Source organism: Lepidochelys kempii, chromosome 6, assembly GCF_965140285.1.
Source record: "Lepidochelys kempii isolate rLepKem1 chromosome 6, rLepKem1.hap1, whole genome shotgun sequence".
Taxonomy (NCBI): Eukaryota; Metazoa; Chordata; order Testudines; family Cheloniidae; genus Lepidochelys; species Lepidochelys kempii.
The window spans coordinates 26,278,342-26,304,112 of NC_136385.1; the positions used below are offsets into that span (position 1 = coordinate 26,278,342).

Consider the following 25,771-nt stretch of genomic DNA (forward strand, 5'->3'; position numbering starts at 1 on the left):
TCAACGGTAGAAGCAGCACAACGGCATAACCCACCTCTCCACGCTCCCCCTCCCATCCCTCTAGTCCAAACATAATTAGCAACCACACAAAAAGTCCCTTCAAACAAGCAGCTTATGGTTAAAATTGGTCCTTTAAAGAAAATCACAAGTGCAAACACTTTCTTGCTGGGGGGGGGGGAATAAAGAGCGCCTGGCTCTGTGCCAAATTAGGGTTTAAAAATTCATGCCCGCCATAAGAATTTATATAGCTCCTGAATAATTTATAGGCTGCGCCAATAACAAGAGTCTTAATATCTGATAGAGATTATTTAATCAATAGAAAATGGCACAGCAGAAAGCCATCAAAGAATTACAATATGTCAGTTCAGGCTGGGCAGTTTTTAACCCTCCTCCTGCTGAGTTGTAGGTGGTAGAACTTTTTGAAGAGAGTGATGGTCTACAGAAGAAATCTTTAAGCCTGCATTTGGCTGTAAGCTTGTCTCTGGAGACCTGGCATTTGGGACCAGTCTCTCACCAATGCACAGTTGCTTTGAAATGTAATGAATTTTCTAGCTCTCGGTCGAGTTGTTTGGGAGTAATAGTTAGTTTCTAATGAGCAATATGCTGGGAATTTGTTGTGGGGGCGGGGGCGGGGGCTGCTATTTTCTGGTTGCTTGGACTTTTGCTGGGATTACTGAATATGTCTGGCACATGATAGTTCTGATGCAGCCAACATCTTCACACAGACTGTCAGTGGGTATTCATGTGGCCTAAGCACATGGTACCATCAGGAAGTTTTAAGAGGTGTGGGTATTGGTGGGCTGGGGTAGGTGAGGGCATAGGGTTGTTTCTGTCCTTATATCTTGAATTACTATTTGACTCTAGCCTCTGACCACATAGACTGGTTATGTTGGTCTAATTGTGCATCTGTGTCAAGTCTAGAGTGTCCATTATCTGTGCTGCGTTCCTTGGTCTTAGCATTCTTCTAATCAGTCTCTTATAAAAGCCAAATATTAAGCTAGAAGTCACAGGGGGCCAGATCCCAGAGCAGACTTAACTAATCATTGAAGTGTCCTGCCTCAGGGCTGAACATCGCCACTATGCTGCCAAATCTTAAAACAGGATCTTCACAGTCCGTCAGTATCAGCTCTACAGATAAGCCCAAAGCCTTGCCTATTTGAACCAGTAGGAGCTGTGCTAAGTTTCCTCATCTTGAAAGTTGCTCTTTGCATCTATTCAGAGGTCTTTGCCTCACAGTGGAGTACAGATATCAAGTCATAGATTTTTAAAGTCAGGAGGGACTATTATGATCATCTAGTCTGACCTCCTAGAGCACAGACCATAGGACCTCACCCTGTGAGTCACAGATTGAGGCATGCACAGACAAACCACCTTCCTGCCAAGGTTTAAGTGAGTTGGGAATTTTTTTTCAGTACCATTTAATAAAAATCTCAAAAGCTAATTAGGACCAGACCTGGTCCGTACATAGATGAATGACTTGCAAGGATAACCCAGATACTGCAGGAAATGGCATTCTTCCCTCTTAGTGTGTAACCAGTTCCCCAATGTGGTGGTAGGGATAGTGTCTGTCCATATCTTTGCAGGGAATTTACACCAAGGCCCTGACCTTGCTCATAGTTGAAATCCCATAGCTCTTTTTTTGAGAGTAAGAGTGCAAATCCCGTTGTTTTCCAGTTTGGATCATTAATATTCCTCCTACTTAACATTCCTTTGTAGTTTCAGCAGGAGCAGTTACTTTTTCCCTTCCTAAAATATGTTGTATAGTGTTGCTGCCACATTTTGCCACAGAAGTTGCTCGCTTGAGTAGTGGATTAATGCTCCCTAGCTGAGTGATGCTCAGCTCTAGATCTCCTTCTCTTCGAATCCAGACAGTAGTACTATGTAGTATTATTCTGCCAGGGCCTAATCAAGACAGTGATCTGCCTGAAAATGAACTGGCTACAACTCCTAGACTTCGGCAGTGAGAGGTTTTCGGAGGAGTGAGAAAAGGAGGGGAATAGAGAGATACAGTATCTGCATCATCTGTTGAAGGTGAATTCTAGCCTTTGCTAAAATGGTTTGCAGAACCATTCCTGTCCCTAGATAGTCCAGTTTGCCTTCCATTGCCAACAGCTAGTCAGGAATCGGTGATCATTCCTCTTGCAAGTGGACATTGTAATGGCCAGCCACACTTTTGTCACCTCTAAGCTGGATTACTACAGTGCAAGGACTAACTTTGAAGTATAACCAGAAGCTCTGGCTAGTTCATCACACAACTGTCTCATGTCTACACTGGCTTCCTGTTCATGTCCCTCTGCAGCTCAAGGTGCTGGTAATAATCTCTAAAGCATTGATGGTCTGGAACTCAGTTTAGTGAGAGACCATCTCATCTTGTACACTGTGGTGGCATGGTATCAGCTTAAAGTCCTCAGGGTCAAAGGTCTCTGTCTTATGTATTCACTCTCCTTAGCAGTCCATCAAAGCCCAAGACTTGCTTTGTGCAAGACATTCCCATTTGGCCTAGCTTTTAACTGATTTGTGTTTTTAGTGGCGGTGGCAGGGGGAAGAAGAACCTGTTTGATTTTTTTCCTGGCCAAATGACTTTGGTTTATTCTTTATTTGCCCATTTGAGATGTTCTATTTAATTTATCCTTTTAAAATGTTTACTATTCATCAGAGGCCTAGCTGCAACAGCCGTAGGCACTTCAGTAATCTTTATAATGTAATACGTTATAGTTTGGACGTTCATTTGAAAAGTGCTTTCAAATTCTTTGGGATAAGAGATGATATACAGTATTGGAGCATGAGTTTGTGAGTCAGGAGTTCTGCTCCCAACTATTCTGCTGACTTGGTAAGAGCCCTTGGACAAGTTGCTCCCTCTCAGTTCCTCAGTTTCACCATATGTAAAATGAGGATAATAAAATCTCCCTAATTCACAGGGGAGTGACGAGTCTCTCATTATAAATGCTTGTAAGGTGCATTGAGATCCTTTGATGAAAGGTGACGTAGAAGTGCAAAATATTGTTATTAAGTATTATAAATTCAGTTATTATTTTGCATTTATAATCTTTCATCCAAAGATCTCAATTTACTTTAATAAATAATAAATAAAAATATATATGTTGCCCCGAAGGATCTAATTTGTATAAGGGCAGATGTATCATAAATTGTGTGGATCTGTAGGGCTGGGAAAACATGAACTGCATATCCATTACCAAGACTTAATGATGAGCTGCTGTGGGGACACTTAGGTGGCATGCACATGTTTTTCCTGGCCATGCCTGCTAAGGGTTAGCAAACAACCTGTCATTCTCTGTAATCATCAGGACTGGGATGACCTCCTTAGATATTGTGCCCTTGGTACCTGGTAATGGACGGATTTGGTTCTTCCTGGGCCAGTCTGCCTTTGTATAAGAGTTGTGTTTCCATAAATCACTCCAGGCTAGATTGTGCAATTTAAGCACAGCCCTGCCTTGGGGTGGCACAGAGCTGCCCTGCCCCAGAGTGAGCACCCGGAGACGTTCTCCCAGAGCTCCCCAGTGTGCAGCAGGAGCACATACAGGCATTTATGGGGTGCTGCACACTTCTCTTACCCTGCAGCCTGTCAGCAAGTACAGGAGTGGAGTCATGGCTCTGCCTACTCTCCTCCCCTTTGAGCACAGGGACTTCAGTTCTCACTCCTGCCCTTTCATGTGCTGCACAAGGTGGGAGGAGGCTCCTTGCTCCCTTCCCCACGCAGTGCCTGCATGGAAGAGCCAGGCAGAGTCTGGCTCAGCATCTGGGGTTTGCAGGTGAAAATGAAAAGCAAGCTCATGAATTAGTAGTAAATTTCCCACCAACAGAAATGAACCCAAGCCAAGATATACAGAACTGAAGGAAAATATGGCTCAGAATCCAAACTTGGAGGAGCAGGCCATGAAGGACCAACTTGGCCCCAAGGAAAATATCCCTGTGCAGGAGCAATATAGGCCCTGTGCTGTCCCACCTCACGGCGCCTGGCGTAGGGGCATGTTGGGGCCAGGAAAAGGAGACGGTATTGTGCTCTATGCTATGTCTGTTCTGGGCGGCAGAACAGCCCCTAGGCAGTCATGGGGAGGCTGCTGTAAGTTAGAACGTGCTGGGAGCTGTACCAGCTCCTAGAACAGGCGGAATCTGGGAGGCACAAAGATGGCTTACAGCCACCTTTGCCCCACACTGCTGCTATCCCTGTAACAGTTGCAAGGTTTATACAGTTTTGTTGCCTTAAACATTCTATCAGAGACTTTTTTTTAAAAGTCGAGCCTTAATTCTTTTCTGTGTTGCATGGGCGTCTCACATGATACCTAGATGCCACGTGAGGTTAGTAGCTTGTTAGCTTTGACTGGGGAAGGTGATGAGTCTAGGATACAGATGGAAAAGTGGCCAAGGGGATAGATAAAATTAATAAAACACATTGGGAAGAATCACTCGGCTGCTGTTCATGATCTCTCTGCTCCTCTCTGATGGATGAAATCATTTCTCCTATTAAGCATTCGGTTTCTTTTCCTTTAAACACCGGGGTCTCGTCTCCTTTGTCTCTGAAGCTTTCCCTGAAATTTTTCATTTCATGTATTGGCTCACAGCAGAGGCATAAAGAAATTCTGGGCATGCATGGTGCTGGCATTCTGAAACCATGGCCTTGCCTGTTTGGGAATCTGCCCCACATTTAAGAATTCACCCAGTAGAGGAAATGTTTAATAATTCTTTTAAACTGTGTGTGCACACTGCAAATTGGAGTTGTGGAAGCCTGACAGCTGCAGCCTCTGTCCAAATCCACTTGTTCCAAATGGACTCGTATCAAAAAGGAGAGGCCAGCACTGCAGTCACCATAATCACAGCAGTGAAAGCTAGAGAACAGGGGTGATTGATGTTCAGGGCAGTGTGGTCTAGTGAACATGAGCACAGGAAATCTTGAGTTCTAATCCCAGCTCTGAGACCAACTTGCCACATAACCTTGGGTAATTCACTGTGCCTCACTCCCCTGTCTGTAAAATGGGGGTGATGACCTTTACAGCGTGTCTCTCACAAAGAAAGTGAGAGGATTAAATTAGTTAACGTTTGTACAGTGCTTTCAAGGTGGGAGAGCTAAGTGTTCTGGCGGAGTCCTTCAGCCCGGGGTGGCTCCATACTTCCCTGTCGCAATTATCACAGCATGCGGGTGTACAGTACACTGCCAAGGGGCTGCTTCTGTTTACTCTGCAGTGACTTTTCAGAGAGTAATGCATGGTGTGTTTTTTACAGCTAGGTTTCCACTGGGGAGAGCTTTTGACTGACACCATCAGTTTTACCATAGGCAGAGTTGAAAAACACCCTTTAAAAATTGCTGCTTTCCATTTTCTATATAACATGAAACTCAGGCCGTGCAATGAATGGAAAGCAATGGCCAAGACTAGTTTCTGGGAACAGCTGCAGGAGCAAAATGGTACCATGAGGTAATATCATTGTCAGGAAGGGGCAGAATGGGGGAGGAACGGCAGGAAAATCTCCCTTTCCTTGTCCATTTTTCCAAGCTATGTATATTCTGTTGCTCACCTGCTCCCTGAATCAGCAAACAGTCAGGCAAGGTTCCAGTGCCGCTGCTTTCTATTAAAGTCATCGAGGGCTGTAGAGCAAGTTGATGGCTGGTCTTGTGGACTCACTGTTTGACTCAGGGAAAGTCACTGAGAGGGTAGATCTACACTATGGGGCTCAGTCGACCTAAGTTACGCAATTCCAGCTATGTGAATAACGTAGCTGGGGTGGACGTACCTTAGGTTGACCTTTTGCGGTGTCTACACTGTGCTGGGTCGACGGGTCCCATCGACTTACCTTATGCTTCTCATTCCAGTTGAGTACCAGAGTCGATGGGAGAGCGATTGGCGGTCGATTTAGCAGGTCTTCATTAGACCCGCTAAGTGGATCCCCTGGAACGTGGAGACAAGCCCTGAGTCTCTCCGTTCCTCAGTTCCCCATCTGTAAAAAGGGACAATACTCTTTCCTTTGTCTTCCTTCTCTGTCTAGACGGTAAGCTTTTGAGAATAGGATTCTCTTTTTATATATATGTTCAGCATGGACCATCTAAGCTATAGTGCACGAATCAAAATAATCAACAATTGTGCAATCCACTTGCAACACTTGGAAAATAATTATTATTATTTATTATTTTATGTATTGCTGTAGTGCCTCAGAACCCTAGACATGGACCAGGACCCCAAAGTGCTAGGCGTGTACAAACACAGAATAAAAAGACAATCCTTGCCCCGATGGGTTTATATTCCCCTATCCCCAGCCTGATTCAAAACATCATGTATACTGCTCCCATGCCACATAAAATAACAAAACATTGTCTTGCACAGAGCTGGAGGTAGATGTTGAACTGTGCCCTTGCTTAATCAAAAATCTCCTAGCTGGGAGTGATCCTAAAAATAAACAGTTACATTGCAGGGAATAGGGTTGGTTGGTGACTCTTCCTGGTACAGCAGCAAATCGGAACTATGAACTTCTAGATGTAACGTTAACCATGCTGCACTTGTAGAATAATCCTTGCAGCATTTATTTCTTACACTTAACCATTTGGGAATGTATTTGTCACCCCCCTTGCTCTTGTCACATGAGGGGATCTGTCAGATCAGAATACAGTCTCTCTGTGCTTCTTTCTTGTTCTTCGACTCATCTCAGGCACAAATCTTTTTCAGATGTTTCCCCCATTTGTTTCCATTATTATATCTGGTGCTTCTGGGTTGTAAACAAAAATAAATACCTTTGTAAATGCACTTCGTATTTCCATTTGTTTTATTTATCATACGGCATGTTGGTGCACTTTGGATGAGTATTTTTAATAAGACAAAGTTGATGAAAATAAATTGCTTTGCAGTTCCTGCTGAGGGTGACAGAAATGCTGAGCCTGTAATTTTCTGAAACTGCATTTGAAACTTGTGTAGAGGGGGGTCTGCAGGCTTGTGCATATAAACATCTTTATACCACCTTGGAAAAAGTTTTCTATTGATCTGTACTATGTCTGAAATCTTTGAGCCAGATTCTCTCCTATGTCCTTCTTCTTCTGGGCACAGCAGAAAGGAAGAGCAGTCAGAGAGCCAGTTACATTTGATCCCAAGGCCAATTTTGGGTCTGCCATAGGAGAGACTAGACCAGGTCAATCTCTGGTACAAGGAAGAGAATGATTTATATAGGGAATCCTCTTTCCCAACATGCCTTGCTGCCAAGGTCTGGGTAGTGCAGGACCACTGAGACTTAAAAGGCCCAGACATCCAAATTCAGTCTCCAAGGGACTATGCATCGGATGGAGATCACTGGCAGGCCACTTCTTGTCCCACATCCTGATATGCCCCTACACCAGAGGCTGCAGGAGGGGTGGCATAGGAACCACCTGTGTTAGCTGGATGACCACTCAGGACTTCCCCAAGCCAGGAGAATCCCCAGCTAGGGAGCTGTGGGCTGTCTTTTCTCTCTTGGCATCACGTAGCAGTGCCACAGCAATAGAGCAGGATAGCATGCCTGGTCCTATATCGGTAACATCTCTACCATACAGACAGGGGTGATCGCTATAGGGTCCATTGAGTTTTATCATACTGTTATGATGGTCTCACTGGCACTTTGCTCACTAAAAACACCTCTGCCTGGATTAGAGCCAGTCACAATTTTTGAAAATTTGATGTTTCAACACAAATTTTCATCTGATTCTGGATCTTAATGAAAAAAAGAATTGACAACATTTCCATGAACTTTTCTCGTGGCGTTTCAACAAGCACTAGAGAGCTCAGTCGGAATTTTTCTAATTTTGATTTAAGCAAAAAGTTTTCCAACTTTTCCCCACGAGCTCTCTGTCACTGTGAAGTACCTATTCCGCCCCCCTTTACAGTAGTATCTGAACACCCCACAATCTTTTACTGTGTTTATCCACACAACCCCCCTGCGAGGCAGGGAAGTATCATCCACTGACACAGACAGAGTCTTAAATCATCATCTTCTTGTGTCCTTATCACACACTAGAGGTTTTCCCAGAACCGTGCACAAGCAATGGCTCTTTCTGTTGCTGCAGCGAGGTCCTTCTTCATACGTCTCCCCAAAGAGTCAGCAAATGCTCCATGGTCTGCACCTTACTGCACTCGCATACACTAATGTCATGAGAGTACCCTCACTGGATCTTATTAGTCTTCAATCTGCCAGTTTGCATGTGCAGGTGGTTCAGGCATTGCCACACTGACCTGTCTGTATCGACCCCTCTGGGAAAGTCCTCCTGGGGGTCCAGATCTATTTCAGTGTGTCTGACTGCGTGTAACCTTTCATTCCATAACCTCAGTTCTGCCTTACCAGCTGTCATATCCAAAGGCACAACACTGGTTATAAAACTCTTTATCCATTTAAGTCTAAGTGATTTGCCCAGGGTTACACAGGAGCAGGGATTTACCCCAGGTCTCCCAAATCTACAGCTGCTGCCCTAACTACTGGACTATATTCTCTCCAGGGCTACTCCTGATATTCAAATACTCTGAATAGCTTCAAAAAGGACCACTTAAAAATGCACAAGAATATTTTTCTTTTTCCCCCCAAATTTGGAGTTTCCCTCCCAAATCATACCATTCTGAGGCACTGAAAGGACAGTATTCAGTCTTGAAGTAATTTTGTTCTTTTCCTCTCCTTCCAAGACCTATTTGGTTGGACTAAGGGTACTGGAACTAACACTGACTTGCCTTATGCACAAAGGAATACAACAATAACTCCCTAAAAAATTGTAAAAGCTCTCTCAAATGTACTATTTTAACAGTTTTCCTGTGAAATTTGTGGTATCAACAAAAGATGGTGATGTTTACTGGTCCTGTTTACCTTCATCTCACTGCCCCTGCAGATATCTGCTGTCAGATCGCATGCCCTTCCATGCGGCAAAGGAACACATTTCAAAGCAGTTACCCTTGAGGGAGTGTGGGCTTGCTCCCCTGTTACAGTATTCTGAAGCCAAGGGCATAAAAGCCACCTCTGCGGGTCTGCCCCTAAAGGGAGATCTGCAAAGTAATCTATTCAGAGAACAAAAGGTCCTTTATTAAATAACTTCTTTGTGTCACTAGTCTGGGAGGGCCTGCATAGTAATTTTGGTCATCTCAGACTCATACCAATAAAAGCTTTACACAGTATCTTGGCATCATTTACTTTCCCTATATCTAATGTACTGTGTGTACACAGAAGGCGGCAGCACTGTACAGTAGCACAGAATCACAGGAGAGATGGGAAAGGCCTCATTGTTTCTCTAGACCAGTGTTTCTCAGTGTTTCTCAGTTTCTCAGTGATCGGTCCAGGTGCCAGCCCCTGAGACCTCCCTGACAGTTTAGGCAGGCAGCAAGCTGGTGCCTGGTATCAAAAAGGTTGAGAAACCCTGTTCGGGACAATCCTCCTGCCAAGGCAGGTCTGTTACCTACTCTGTGCTCTCCGGTGTTGTATCTAGTCCAGTTTTAAATTACTCAGTTGATGGGGCTGCCATTATTTATCGAGGGAAACGATTCCATGGTCTCCTAGAGCTCCACTCTTAGGAAACATTCCCAGATATTTAGCTTAAGTTTTCTTTTGATTGGTGGCATCTCATTACCCCTAATCATAATAACCCTTTGGGCTGCCCTAGATAATTCCTCTCCTTTCTTTGCCTGGTACATTTTTGGAGTACTTGAATGCCAATGATAACATGCAGTTTTCCTATCCCCCTCTTGGGACCTAATTCTTCAGCCCTTACTCATTCTATGTAACACTTACATGCAAGAGTAGTCCCCTTGAAGTCAATGGGACTAGTCAAGTGAAGCAGACCTATCCAGCATGAGTAAGGGTTGCAGAAATGAGCCCTTCCCTGGGTGCCCATGCTATACATACGTAGTTTATCTTTTCTCATAAATCAGCCTGTTTATTTTCAACAGCTCTCCAAATTCCCTCTTGTTTGTTTACATTGTCTGGTACTGAGGTGCCCAGAACTGAGCACAGTTGCGTGAGTGTAGTTCCTCCAAAGCTATTTCAAAAAAGGAACCATCACCATCCACCTTGGTTAATGACCTGATGTCTCTGCATATGCAGCCTAACTGTACATTAGCTTTTGCAGCTGCCAAATTACGCTGGAAGCTCACATATAATTTGCTGCCCGCTATCCGTCTCAATCTTTGGAGGAAGTATTGCTTTTCAGATATCATCCCTGTACTGGGGATGGTGAAAACTGAATTTGTTCCATTGTTTGGAATCACTGAAATGCCTGGAGTCCAAGCAGTGCTTGACTCCAACCCTGTTAAAAATGTTCACAGCTGCTAATTTTCCAATTCTCTCGTTTCACAGTATTTCACACAAGTTTAATTCCTAGAGAGAGAGAGAGAGAGAGAAAGACAGAGAGAGCTGTGTGATCATGTGCTAACAAAGGCCTGTCTTATTTTTTTCTAGGTATTTGGTGCTAGAACATGTGTCAGGTGGGGAACTCTTCGACTATCTCGTAAAAAAGGGAAGATTAACGCCAAAAGAAGCCAGGAAGTTCTTCCGACAAATCATCTCTGCTTTAGACTTCTGCCATAGTCATTCAATATGGTGAGTACAGCAGGTTTATAATGGGTGGTGACCACGGCCTGGAAACTCATAACAAAACAGTCATTGGGGCCGGGGCTCCTTATACGTCTGTTTGCTATTGGGGTCCAAAAGTGCTACATAAACGCTGCTGCTGCTGCTACTTCTTGGTTATCTCTGTGAACACGCATCAATCACATGTAGATTGTCCATGATTTTTCTTTGGATCTGTTTATAATATATGTAGAAAGGCTCATTTCTGATTTCCATTGGAAAGTGAGCCTGCTGTTCCATGGTGAGCATAATGGGAGGGGGCAGCTGCTGTCACCTTCATTTATAGTGAGTGCTTTGACCAAGAAAATCAAATTCCTGGGGGACCAGTGCTTCATTTCCATGAGTCTTGGGGGCACTTGCCAATAACCGAGAATAATATGTGCCTTATCAAGACTGGTCCCTGAAGAAACTTGGGACAATTATCAATACAACAACGTCATTTTATGGCCACCTTGGCTTATAGGGAAATGTGCTGGCAGTTGGCAGCCCTGCCTGGGCCCCTTCTGGGCATTTGAGTCACTGTTGCCTTTAATTTCCTTTCCAGTAGGGAGTAATTTTCTTTATCAGTCTGTTATTGTTACATATTAACTCAGTTGAATGATTTAACCATTGAGTGTGATTTAACCTCTAACTTGCAGATGGCATTTTAAATTGAACCAGTTTCCACTTCAGCTTTAACAAGTTCGGGTAATTTAAATTATACTGAAATTGAGTTGTTGCAGCCAATCAAATCACAGGGTTTCTATACAGTTACTGACCTGTAACTGCACGCTTATTTCTCAGTAATACAATTCCATGCATTCTGATTGGCTAAGGTGCTGTGATTTACATAATGACTGCACAGTTGTGTCTTAATAACTACATACAGCATGCAAATTCCTCCATTCTGATAGGCTGAGGGCCATTGTTAGACAATGAGAGCTCAGGGATTTGCATAACGACTGTATAGTTATTTCTCAGTAATTCTGCAATGATTATCCATATTCCTCAGGTTTGACTAACTACTGTCCTCAGAATGCCCCATGCATACACCCTAGGGTCAAGCGATTAAAAAATTAATCACGATTAATCTTGCTGTTAAACAATAATAGAATACCATTATTTAAATTTTTTGCATGTTTTCTACATTTTCAAATATATTGATTTCAATTACAACACAGAATATAAAGTGTACAATGCTCACTTTATTTTTTATTCCAAATATTTGCACTATAAAAAAAAATAGTATTTTTCAATTCACCTAATACAAGTACTTTAGTGCAATCTGTTTATCATGAAAGTTGAACTTACAAATGTTGAAGTATGTACAAAAAAATTACTGCATTCAAAAATAAAACAATGTAAAACTTTAGAGCCTACAAGTCCACTCAGTCCTACTTCAGCCAATTGCTCAGACAAACAAGTTTGGTTACAATTTGCAGGAGATAATGCTGTCCACTTCTTGTTTACAATGTCACCTAAACGTGAGAACAGGCATTCGCATGGCACTGTTGTAGCCGGCATCACAAGGTATTTACATGCCAGATGTCCTAAAGATTCATATGTCCCTTCCTGCTTCAACCACCATTCCAGAGGACATGCGTCCATTCTGATGACAGGTTCTGCTCGATAATGATCCAAAGCAGAGCAGACAACGCATGTTCATTTTCATCATCTGAGTCAAATGGCACCAGCAGAAGGTTGATTTTCATTTTTGGTAGTTCGGGTTTTGTAGTTTCCACATCTGAGTGTTGCTCTTTTAAGACTTCTGAAAGCATGCTCCACACCTCGTCCCTCTCAGATTTTGGGAGGCATTTCAGATTCTTAAACCTTGGGTCAAGTGCTGTAGCTATTTTTAGAAATCTTACATTGGTACCTTCTTTGCATTTTGTCAAATCTGCAGTGAAAGTATTCTTAAAACGAACAACATGTGCTGGTTAATCATCCAAGACTGCTATAACATGAAATATTTGTCAGAATGCTGGTAAAACAGAACAGGAGACATACAATTCTCCCCCAAGCAGTTCAGTCACAAATTTAATTAACACATTCTTTTTTTAACGAGCATCTTCAGCATGGAAGCGTGTCCTTTGAAATGGTGGCCGAATCATGAAGGGGCATACGAATGTTCAGCATATCTGGCACGTAAATACCTTGCAACGCCAGCTTGGAGCTTGGGGAGGCAAAAAGCCTAGAGCTGGCCCTGGTTCTCGCTTTCAGGTGACATTGTAAATAAGAAGCAGGCAGAAGTATCTCCCACAAATGTAAACAAACTTGTTTGTCTTAGTGATTGGCTGAACAAGCAGTAGGACTGAGTGGACTTGTAGGGTCTAAATTTTACATTCGTCTGTTTTTGAGTGCACTTATGTAACAAAAAAAATCTACATTTGTAAGTTACATTTTCACGATAAAGAGATTGTACTACAGTACTTGCACAAGGTGAATTGAAAAATACTATTTCTTTTGTTTATCATTCTTACAGTGCAAATATTTGTACTAAAAATAATAATATAAAGTGAGCACTTTACACTTCGTATTCTGTGTTGTAATAGAAATCAATACATTTGAAAATGTAGAAAAACATCCAAAAATATTTAATACATTTAAATTGGTATTCTATTGTTTAACAGTGCAATTAATTTTTTTTAATTGCAAGTATTTTTTTTAGTTAATCATGTGAGTTAACTGTGATTAATCAACAGCCCTAATACGCCCATAGCGAAAATGGCCACCTAAGTGTCTGATCTGCTCCCCTCATTGTGTAAATAACTGGAAATTTCTAAGGGAATGTGTTAGTAATGGATGGAAGAGGGGATCTAAGCCTTTCTCAAGGGGCAAGAAGGAGCTGTAGGGTAATATTAAGAAGAATGGGGTAGGGTGGGGAGCAGTTCAGAGGTTGAGCTGACCACATTTGTGGATTTCGAAGTTCTGAGGACAGTACGCAGTCAGCATGGACGGGTTTGTGATAGTCAACAGAGCATGGGGTGAGCTGAGAATGAACAATAATAACATGAGGGGCCAATCCAAAACCCATTGAAATTAATGGTGAGACATCCTCCTTCCCCCCAATTGACTTCAATGGACTTTGGATCATCAGACCCAGAAAGTTTTCTCTGATGGCAAATAATTCTTAACAAATAATTTGTTCTGTGAATGCCACATCTTTTTCTCCTTGCAAATCATTTGTGGGAGAATCATGATTTTCTCAATATATTTCTGAGAATAATTCACGATAGATTGTTCAGGAGCAGTTTGTTTTGGAAACTGGATAGTGTGGTTCTAGTTAGGTTTGATTGGACACATAGGTTGTTTTTGTTCATGACTAGCAGAGCATATCTCTTAGAGGCCCTGACTCAGGAAAGCATTTAAGCATTAACTTCCTAAGCACCATTCCTGAATAGGGATGTTTTCCTGAGTCTGCCCAGAATCAGATTTTACGTGTCAACAGTCTCATTTACAAATTCAGAATTCATGTTCTGCAAATATTCTCCGTTATTCTCTTATAATTGACGGTCTCCACATATATTGCTGCTGGTAAATTCATTCACTCGAATATTCACAGGAAGCACACACAAAAAAGGTGCAAACACAACTGATGGTAATTCATTTAATAATTCAAATGCTGTAGCTCACGAAAGCTTATACTCAAATAAATTTGTTAGTCTCTAAGGTGCCACAAGTCCTCCTTTTCTTTATACAGATGTTTGTGGTATTCGCATGACTCTTGTGGGAATGTATATGTATCTACTGGCAATTAGGTACTACTGTGACAAGTGTGGCACAGGTAGATAGATGGACAGATGCCTTCTGGTGTCTGCCTTTAATGAACAGGGCTGAGGGTGGGGCTGAGGCCGTAGAAAGAGTAAGTAATTCTGGAGAATTAAGGGTCTCTAGCGAATTTTCAAGGAATAGTGAGTGCCTCTTTTAAGGATCCCCAGCTACCGTCTTCAACACATTTGGGCATTAAGGCAATATCCTTCCTGTTAAGAAGTGAGTCTGTTTCCATGATCTCCTCCTCAACCCCTACTCTACCACTGTCAGTGCGGAGTCAAAGAACAGTGAATCAGGTCACTGTGAGAACCGTGCAGCTCCTAAGATGTGAGAGTCTGAGCAGTCACCACCAAAGGTTTTTTAAAAATCAGGTTTGTAAATATATAATAATTTAATGTGCTTTCCTAAGCAACGAAGCTTGACCTTGCCCTGTCGCAGGGCAGCGAGATGATAAATCATCTCATCAGCCAGGTTATCCAGTTATGACCACACTGAGTAATGAAGGCTTCTCCTTTGGCTAATGACTGGAGTGCCTCTAGCATGCTAGCAGAATAGATTGATAGCTCTGTGCCCCCCACCCAGCATCATGCCACCTCTTCTTCCACCATCCCCAGGAGGGAGCAACCAAGCACAGAGAAATTCTTAAGGTTTACAGTTTCTTCAGCATCCTGGTAAGTTCTTCTTTCACTGCTTTGAATTTATTAATGGCTCAGGATTCCTGTATGAGAGAATCTGAAAGGGTTTCCCCACAGTGGCCATTGATCGGGGGCGGGGGGAAGGGGGAGCTGTGCCTTCAACCACGGGCAGAAATTGCCTTTGTCTGATGAAGGGTTTTCAAGGAAGCAGCCCCAGCAAGGAAGAAAATGGATTTGTAATTTTGCTTGTGTTTGGTTTAATGTTATTTTAAATCAGTATGAGTTTCCTGTTCCATTTATTTCTTTTAATGGGAGTGTAGCGGGAGCTTGGAGCGTCTCCCAGTCACAGTCACTGTACAGGATTTTGTAGTAGGGTTGGCTGTGGGAGAATTCACAGCGACCCTAGTTATAGCCCCGCTCAGGAGTGCAGGAAATGGCATAGGACCAATGGTGTGTGGGAGCTCACGGCTACCCTAGCCTCAGGAGTCAGTGAAATGTCATAGCAGCACGGACCACATTTTTCAAAAGTGACTAATGACATTGGCTGCCCACCTTGATGCCCATGTTGAAACACTTCAAAGGGAGCTTGTGTTCAGCAGGTGCTGAGCCACCGCTCTGAAAACCAGGGTCCTGTAAGGGGCCTCAAGTAGGACCCCTAAAATCAGTAGTTGCTTTTGAACACCTTGGCCACTGCCTGTGTGGGACCTCTCAGCTACTCCAGGCCCAGCCGCAGTCACTGTAGGAAATGATACAGGAGCTCTGACCGTGGGGGAGTTCACAGCTACTCCAGTCTTAGATTTCCCCTGGAGGAGAACCCTTCTATTTAGAAAAAGCAAAGATTGCAGAGAGAACGGAATCTGGAAGGAAATAGGAGAGAACAGCTAAAAGATTCCTGATTGGCTGTATGTGACATCACCAACCAATGTTGTGATTGGTCTGAGTTGTGTTTTTTGTGTGTGTTGGATTTTTCTTTTGGTCAGGCTCCTATCTGGTGTCTGTATCTTGTGAGCTGACAAATAAAAATATGATTACGGAAAAGGGCCCATGGCAAACCTTATTAAGCTTCAGAGATAACTGATAATGCCAATTACTGCACAGCGCAGTGGTGACATTGAGAGGAAATTCCCTCTGGTAGTGAGCAGCAGGATTATTATTTCATTTTATTTTTATTTTGGTTTGGCTTTTTTTTTCCAGGAGGGCACAAGGAGGGTTTGAGGATCTGTATGAATATTGATAAATGGCAATTACTAGAGCCTCTTCTTTCATCGCCTGAGGCTGTCTGCTGGTATATGCAGAGGGGGCTCATGCTAAAGTATGTGACACGGGGAGCGTGGGGGGGTTGGGAGCTAAGGCAATGAATAGGAGCTTTGTTTTACTTTGCTTTGTATCCTTCCCACTAGTAGGGTGGGGAAAGGGTCATTATAAAAGTAATACTTCAGGATTCACAGCAATTGCACCAAAAGCTCTTGTGAGAGCACTGTGAGCAGGAACGGTTTACAGAATACCGCAGTATACTTTTATTAATGGGGAGGGAAGGTTTGTGAGAAATCAGGGGTGACATCAAGAAGCAGAGATGACTATGGCCTCATCTACACTACAAACTTATCCACACCCCTGAGTGACATAGTCATACCGCTCTAACCCCCGGTGTGGACAGTGCTATGCCGACAGGACAGCTTCTCCCATCTACGTAGCTACCACCTCTCGGTGAGGTGGATTAACTACGCTGATGGGAGAAGCTCTTGTAGTAGCATCTTCACTAAAGCGCTACAGCAGAGGTGGAGAGAGGGGCAGGACCAGACCCCTGCCCCTCCTCTGCACCAATCCATGGAGTAGGGCTGGCACACTTTCTGGGCCAGCCTAATGGCTAGCACAAAATGTGCACACCCCATGCATAGGAACACTGTGCTTGCTAGCGTTGCCAAGGGCACGGTCTCTCTGGTGCCACTCCACACTGCCCCTCACGTTGGGCTTGTGACAGAATGCCACAATACAGCCCTGTATGTGGAAGCGATAGCCCTGTTTTCAATTTCATTGGTCACACATCTTGTGACTGCTTCACCTACACTCTGCCCACTCATCCATCTTAGTCTAAACATCCCAAATCTCTGAGCTTCAGTTATCTTGGTTCATATTTTCAATCAACCGAAAACAAATTTCTCCCTCTTTTCCTGAAACGCAGAATTGTCCCCCAAATTACACTGGCCTGAGGTCCGTTGTGAATATTTAGTATTGCACAGTGACCAGTTTAAAGTTGCACATCTCACTGCCCTTCAGGAGTACAATGCCGGTGCTGTACCACTGGGAAAAGGGAAATTGACAGCTTTCCACTGGGATATACAGCTCTTGATGCTAGCCTCCAGTAGTTGCAAGATATCAGATTCTGACATTGTGACATTATGATTTACAGCTCTTCTTACAGGTGGAAGAATATGAAAAATGGTACCAGTGTAGGAAGATTCTATAAATAATTTCTAAAATATTGTTTTTTCTGTAAAATACATAGCATAGACAGAATACGCGATTGTGTTTTATTGGCACTTATTTGGGGTAACTTGCACAACTCACTCATAACTAAAGCTAAGATTTAGTCACAAGTATTTTTGGTAAAAGTCATGGACAGGTCATGGGCAATAAATAAAAATTCATGGTCCATGACATGTCCATGACTTTTACCAAAAATACCCCTGACTAAATCTCTACTTTTGGGATCCTGCTGCTCCAGGGGGCCCTGGTGGAGGGGGGGCCTGCTCCAGTGCTGGGGGTTGTCTTCCCCCCAGCCGCTGCTCCCAGGGACCGCTCTCCGGACAGCATCCGGGCACCCCGGGGGCCGCTGCTCCAGTTCCCGGGCGGTTCCCGGGACCAGCCGCACCAGCCGCTGCTCGCACGGTCCCTAGAACCAGCTGCCTGGGGCTTCCCAAACAGCGGCCAGTGCGGCTGCCTTCAGGTCACTCCACGAGTGGCCAGTGTGGTTGGCCATAGGGCCAGTGGCTCGGGCAGCCCTGAAATCAGCTGCACCAGCTGCTGCAGAAGTCCTGGAGGTCGCGGAATCCGTGACTTCCGCAACCTCTGTGAAAGAATCACAGCCTTACTCAGAGCTCGTGAAGGAAGGAGACATCTCTAACACTCATGCTGATAAAACGTTTATGCCGCACCACTCTGTGGAGCATTGTATATATGCTTTCACTCTATATACACGCGTACACACACACACACACATGAAAAGAGAATATACTATGGTATAGTGTGCATGCATCTATATATAGTAATTTGGTAGGTAAACCATTGTTCATGTTGCATCAGAGAATTGTGCTTAATGGGCGAAAGAATGGGAATATCTGCTGCACACATACAAAATAGACTGTAGGGAGGCTTTTAATTTTCTGTGCACTTTGTGACTTGTAGAGGAGTCACATATTTAAATATATTTTGGAAATAAAAACAGATGGATTTTTAAATTGAGTCCCTAATGCCTCACTCTTTTACAGAACCCTTTTGCAAAGGGAGATTCTACACTAAACTTTGGATGTGGATAGCTGCCCTTTACACAAATACCACATTTATATTTTTTCCATGTTGGAATGTCTCAGAAAAAATTATTTTGTTTCATAATTGATTTGAGCTGTGCCAATTTGAAAGTGTAGTGTGAATGATGTGGCAACATTGTTTGCTCAGCAGCAATCTGTCTGTCCATGGCGGCAGATTCACCAAGTGCTGCATTAACCATATGATGCCAGTATTTTACTCAGCAGCAACCTATGTGTGTACATGCCAGCAAATCTGTCAAATTCCAGCAATCTTATTTACTTAAATGTTGACATTGACTTCAGCAGTGGCAAGTTGAAAACACCACGTCAACTAATAATGATGTTCTTTGCTTGGTAGTGTCCTATGTGTTTTACACCCTGATAACAGATTTGCTCAGTTGCTGTGTCCACTTGTAATCTAATATCGACATTTCTCCATCATCGAACTCACACTGCAGCCTTTGTGTTCATGACATTATCATGATTCTTTGTAAGGCCCTATATTAATTGCATTTCATATTGCAGCTCCAGTTTGCACAGTTTCTTTACAAACTAGGGAAATTCACACAGAAAAAACCTTTGTTTAGTGTTAGTTAAGGTTTCTCTGTTCTACTTCAATACCATTTTCCTCACAGACTGAAAAGCTACAAAGACACAGTTAAGGTCAACAACCACACTTCCGTTTCTTGAGTGACAGCAATATAAAATGGATCAGCTGTTACCTATTACTGCCTTCCTTGTACAACTCTTTGTCAACACAAAAGCAAGGCTGGATTTACACCTTACATGCCCCTAGGCATAGCATCTTCAGCTCCCCCCTGCCTACAGCTGACCTTCGTGTTTTTCATAAAAAATTAAATGGAAAGAAATATAACACAGCCTCCCTGGGAAGGCACCAGACCCTCCACCATGCAGGGCGCTCCCATCCCGAGCCAAGGCACAGCCCACCTGCCCCAGGCAAGGCGCAAGGGGGGATTGTACCTCTCCCCAGAGCGAGCAGTCCCCAGGTGTCTTCTGTCCCTCCTGCAGCCTGGCGCAGCAGCTCCATCTCTGCCCGTGCAAGTGAATGGGGCGCTGGCCATGCCCCACCCCAGCACAGGGCGGAGGTAGCGAGACAGCCGAGATTAGGAAGGGGCTGGCACGCTCCCAGCACCTTCAGCAGCCTCCCTGCCCGGCTGTGGCTCACAGCACACCCAGGTGGGCTGACTCAGATGCTCACCCTGCTCCAGCCCCACACACTGGGCAGCCACCAACCCATGCCAGGAGCCCAGCCGCTTACAGGAGAGCTGTATGTATTAACTTTTTAACTTTTAACCACTTTTAACTTTTAGGCGCTGCTAAGCATGTGTCTACTGTGCCTAATTGGAAATCCGGCCCTGCACACAAGGCTTTAAAAACTACTATGTAATCTTAACTCCGTGTTGAAGGTTACCGCCTCAAAGTTGCCACCTTGGAGTGAGAGCAGGCACCTCGCTTACCTCCTATGTCATTCTTTTGGCAGCCACAACCCTGTGGTCTGGTTCTGAGATATGGGGTACAACCCATCATCTGTGCCTTTTAGTGAGTCCACCCCCTTTAGGGGGATATAAAGCAGCCCACACAAATGGAAAATAATTCCCCGACCCACTTTCTTGTGCAAGGGAGAGGGCAGCAGTCTCTCAGGCCTCGCAGACAGTCTTAGTTCCCACTCCTCAGTGTGAGAAAAGGTTAGGGCTTAATCATAGGGTGGAGAGGGGGGATTTCAGCAAAGAAAACCAGCCTGGTAGTCCTCTTCCTCAGAGGACTTGGGTAGGTGGCATTCACAAGCCATAGGTCAGTTACTGCGACACAGGGCCCCCAGTCTGGGAACTCTGAGCCCTTACTTTGCTTGCTTCAGCATGGCCCCACTACTGCACTGAGTTCTCCCTTTTAAGGGCTCACATCCGGGCCTGACATACCACAGAGGTGCGGCAGGTTGGTGCCGATTGCTCCCTTACCCTTGCCTGGGCTGGTGGGTCATCTGCCTCACTGCAGTCCAGCATAAATACAAGGAGGAGACATGTTAAATGTAGGCATACTTATGACTTCGAAGAGATGCTTTCTTTTACTTCTTTGAAGAAAAGAGAACAACTTTTAACATGTTTCCTTCTTGAAAAATCTGCCCTGAATGCAAGAAGGACATGCACATCTACTTATTACAGGCATAACTGGGTGAGGTCAGACTAGATGGTTTAATGGTCGATTCTGGCCTTAAAACCTATGAATATATATTAAAAAGTTATCCTTTTATTTGTGACCTTTACTGTATCGACTAATTTTACAAAGCTTGAAAATGTTAGTAAAGTAGAACAGAGCAAGCTTAATTAACATAAACCAAAGATTTTTCTGTGTAGAGAAACATACACATACAAATCTCCAATTTACAATAGCTGTTGAGTCATTATTACATTTCCAAGAGCAATGGAAAATGAGATGAAAAGGTTTTTGGTGCTCACGTAAATAAAAAATGGTGTTTCTCATTATTATTAATTAGTATTTAATACATTATTCATATCGCCTCAGCAGCATACTCGACCCTTTTTAAAGCCATATTGTTGGACAGTTCTTCTGTGGTCTAACTTCATTGGGTGTTTGGGGTCAGTGGGAAAAGCATTTGCAAAGAGGCTAAGATTTTGTGTATTAGAAATGACCTGCAATTTCTCCAATTAAAGGGTATCTTGGGTTAGAAATCTGGGAACTAAACAGGGTTGTCATAGAAACCAATATGAATGTTTCAGCTCCAAAATCACTCTACAATAATGGGCCAGTTCATCAGCTAGTGTAAACTGGCATAGCTCCACTGGGCCCAATATTCCAGATCTGTCTTTACCTCCAGGATTTGCTGTCTGCCCTCGGTGACAGTAAGAGGGATAAATTAAACCCAGTGTCACCCATATGCTATGGCTGCCTGCAGTACAGATGAGTTAGTTTTCAGAGAGTAAGAAAGCAGATACCTCACAAACGGAGTGAGGGAGGGATTGATATCCTCCTGGAGAGCATCAGTGAGCGTGGCCAGTAACTGGGGGGCAAGTGCGAACGGTCAGTGCTTGGGGAGCTATGAAGCATGTATGCAAATGCAGATCCTTCTGCTATTCTCTATCCACTAGAATTGTGCATTGGTTCCCCAAGAGCCCTCTTGGAATTCAGGGACACTCACACCATCCCTCTTTCACTCTGCAGGATTTTTTTTAGCACCCTTTTTGTACCATGTGTCTTTGTGCGTGTGTGTGTGTGTGTGTGTGTGTGTATTACAGCAGCACCTTGCAAACTGTCAGACACTGTGTACTCTCCCTGTGATCGCTTGGTTAGTGACTCTCTCTCTCTTTTTCACATCCATGTTCCCTCCTTCCAAAAGTCTTGCCTTGTTCAAGCTCTAGCAGCTGGCTGCTTGCTCCACTGTCTTGGCTGAGGGGCTCAGGACATCATATTGCCATCCTGGATGGGACTATATCAAGCTTTCTGTCATGCCGTGCTGCAGCTCTCTCTTTCATTTTCCTTCTCTGCCTATGCAGCACTCTGTGGGGGGAATTTTCCCTGCTTGTTCACCAAAGAGGCGGCTTTCTTTAATCCTTCTTTCCAGCCAATGTGGAGAAATGCCCTAGGGCATTTCAACCTCTGGAACAATGAAAGGGTAACGAGTCCTCAGTTCACCTGCAGAGCGAAGAGGTGAAGCAGGTCATGTAAGACATGGAGTCAGAGAGATGAGCTGGAAGGGGACCAAATTAAGTTCATTTATTCGGCAATGTTCCATTAAACGCCAAGTAATTATCACATGTGGTGGGGTTTTGTTTCATTTTGGCACAAGAGAGTTCTTGCTGAATATTAATGTGTTAGGCCATCCAGGCTGCTGGGTTCTTTGGCAAATTATAACAGACTCCCCCTGTTCCACATGTCCTCTCATTTCTAACCTGGGCATTTAGAGGAGCTGATGATGATAGCAAGGATGGGGAATGCAAATGCAGAGTAGGTGTCCCATCTCCAGTGGCAACAGTCCCAGTCCTGCCATTGTGGTCCAGATTCTCAGCCTCCGTTCTATCCCCTTAACACTGCCGGAGGAGTATAAAAGGGACATCATATGGATAGCTGAGAATTGTCCCTGGTAGAGGGGAGTTCTCACTTGGGGCAGGGCTTGTCTGTTTGTTATATGTGTGTACAGTGCTCAGCACAGTAGGACCCTCATCCCTGAGTGGGGCTTCTACTAAACAACCCTAATAACTCGTATAAGGGTGGTAGAGCCAGCCCCTATGCCAACCACCCCTACTCTGACTTAGGGGCATATTGGGGGAAGGAAAGAATGTAACTGGATGAGGAACGAACAGAGGGGAGCAAAGCTCCCCAACTATAATTCTCAACTGACTTAGGTCAGGGCCAGGGCTGGGGCATGTGAATGCATGGCTCCCTGACAGTGCCTCCCTCTCTCCACTTCCGAGTGTATTTTGGCACAGGAGAGAATCAGGGTCAATAATTTCCCTTGATGTTATTTTGCCTGGCGTCTGGGGAAAAGCGATTGTTTGAGACAATCTTGTTGCCAGTCGGGGTCCCCTTTCACACTCACTCGTGCTACCCCATATCCAGAAGTCCCAGCCAATGGCTTCCGAAGTGCCAGCTGTGGTGTGGACCATCCCGCTATGGCTTTATCAGGGCAGCTGCAGCAGAGGGGACTGAATTCTCCATTGCAATGCATTGGTTACCACTGCAAGGCAAATTCCGCAAAGCCACCGTAGTTGGTAGATCTCACATGCCTGAGTAGGAAGGGACAGAACATGGTAGCTTTCTTTCTTCCCCTTCCCCCTGCATGTCCCTAATGAAAATGAGTGACACATTATTATTATTTTTGCTATTTCAGAGGCATCTAATTTTTCTGCTTGATCTCATTTAAAAAATAACGTCCAAGTTGTGGATAATATGCTACCGTTCCCATAACCCCACCAGCCTTCCACTGCTTCTAACCTGAGGAAGGCAGGAGAGGAAATGGCACCCCTCACCTTCCCCTGCTATCAAGGGTTTGGTGAAGAGATCTTACTGTCAGGGGGCTGGGGATGAGTCTGACTTCAGAGTTCATTGTGTGTTTCCTTCCCATTGTGAAAAGTGATAGAAATGGGAAAGCTGGTAGATATGGGGCATGGGGAGAGGGTAGAATTTTTGCATGAGTTGCTTCTGCTACGTCATTTTCTTGTAATTTCCTTCACTGTTTATCATGGGCCCACTCATAATAGGTATGAGTCTGAGCTTAAGAAACACTCCTGAGTCTTCCGTTTTTAAGTCACCAGCTCATATCTGGCCTAAGTCATTGGGACCGACAGTTGTAACCACATGGAAGCTCTCCAGTGGCTAATGTAATGTGGTGATACCAATACACTTCCTAGAGAAATCACCATCACATTTGTCCGTCATTGGCATCTTCACCGAAGGCCAAGGGCTGAACAGGCACAACTAACGGATTAATGTCGCCCCTTAGAGAGAGATCCTTTCGGTTCAGATTCAGGGGTGTTGGTGGGGAGTTGTGGGAGAAGGCTGAATGCTACCCATTGTGCATCTCATCTGGGAATGAACTAGAGCTGGTCCGATTTTTTTGAACTTTGAAATGTTGATGAAATTCTGAATGTCAACATTTAAAAACGTGAATAAAGCAGAGAAACTGGGGAAATGTTCACTTCATTTTTTCCCATTTTTGATTAACTATAGAGCTGGTTAAAATTAAATTTCTAAATGTAATTTAAAATTTGAATTTTAAAAAAAACAGGAAAAATATTTGAAAGCATTTTTGCAAATAGTTTCCCCTAAAAAAATAAAAATCTAGGATTAACACAGAATTTCAGCCTGCAAGTCTTTCACCAGCACTGCAATCATTCATTTAAGCATATACAGTGTATATATAAGCAGCACATGTTCTATACATTGGACATACGTGGCTCATATCCGACCAAACAGTAAATGGAGCTCTTTCATATATCATTCCACTCACATAGTAAAACCTAACAGACATGTGAAACACTGATATCCTTTCTGCATAGCTTCCCCTGAAGTGGAAGAGAGAGGACTGGAATAGCAGAGTTTATTGCAGGTCAGGAATGAAATATATTGACCTAGCTATGACAAAACCCAGAGCGATGACACATAGTTATGAGGGAGAGGTTCTAGGGGTTTGGAATTTAGGAAGCATAACAGAGTTTGGATTTAGGGGACACAATGACCCTAACCTAATTCTTACCAGTGCTATTGGCCCTTCATCTTCATGAGCGATATAATAGACTGAATTTAACAAAAGGAGCATCCCCAACCTCTGTGCATATAACTAGACTTGGAAGGATTAGATTTTTAACAGTAAATGTCAGTAAACATCAATTTCACCTTACACACGCAAACCAACAGAAAAATATTTTCATCAATGGTAACTGAAATTTGCAGGTAAGCAAAGTGAGAAAAATACTGCTTGAGAACTTCTTAGAGTGACAATCCAACGATATAGACTTTTGAATTAGGCTTGTGACAAATGGACTATGCCAGTGGTTCTCAACCAAGGGGATGTGTACCCCTGGGGGTACACAGAGGTCTTCCTGGGAGTACATCAACTCATCTAGATATTTGCCTAAGTTTTACAACAGGCTACATAAAAAACACAAGTGAAGTCAGTACAAACTAAAATTTCATACAGACAATGACTGGTTTATACTGATCTATATACTTTACACTGAAATGTAAGTACAATATTTATATTCCAATTGATTTATTTTATAATTATATGGAAAAAATGAGAAAGTCAGCAATTTTTCAGTAATAGTGTGCTGTGACACTTTGTATTTTTATGTGTGATTTTGTAAGCAAGTAGTTTTTAAGTGAGGTGTAACTTGGGGTACACAAGATAAATCAGACTCCTGAAAGGGGTACAGTAGTCTGGAAAGGTTTAGGACCACTGGACTAGGGAATGAATAGTAAAAAAAAGGTCTGATCTGTTGATTTAAGGATACTTACTTCCTATGTTTTGACATGTGATATTGACAATTTGTGCTTTAATGGTTCATAAAATTTTTACTTTTTGAATCTCAACATCTACTGTTATTACATAATTTTCTGATATTCCCATAATTCCCACAACTGTGAAAATTTAAATAAAAATCTAAAAAAGCTTAAAAATAAACATTGATATTATCTGTCAGAATTATCCAAACAAGAAAAATGGAGTTCTGCAAGCCCTACATATAACTAGTCCTTAATAACAGTCTTGTGAGAGCAGTTTCTGAGACTGATGCAAGGATAACTATTGCAAAA

The 25,771-nt window shown here is 43.4% G+C and overlaps 1 protein-coding gene across 9 annotated transcripts in view; it reads left to right on the forward strand.

Moving 5' to 3' along the window:
• The window catches only part of BRSK2 (BR serine/threonine kinase 2), a 427,682-nt gene that overhangs the window by 305,046 nt on the left and 96,865 nt on the right, over positions 1 to 25,771 (forward strand). For all 9 annotated transcript variants that reach the window (XM_078853168.1, XM_073347202.2, XM_073347203.2 and 6 more), the window contains exon 4: positions 10,402 to 10,542. In XM_078853168.1, coding sequence (XP_078709294.1) covers positions 10,402 to 10,542 — 141 coding nt within the window. The remainder of the gene's footprint in view (positions 1 to 10,401; positions 10,543 to 25,771) is intronic.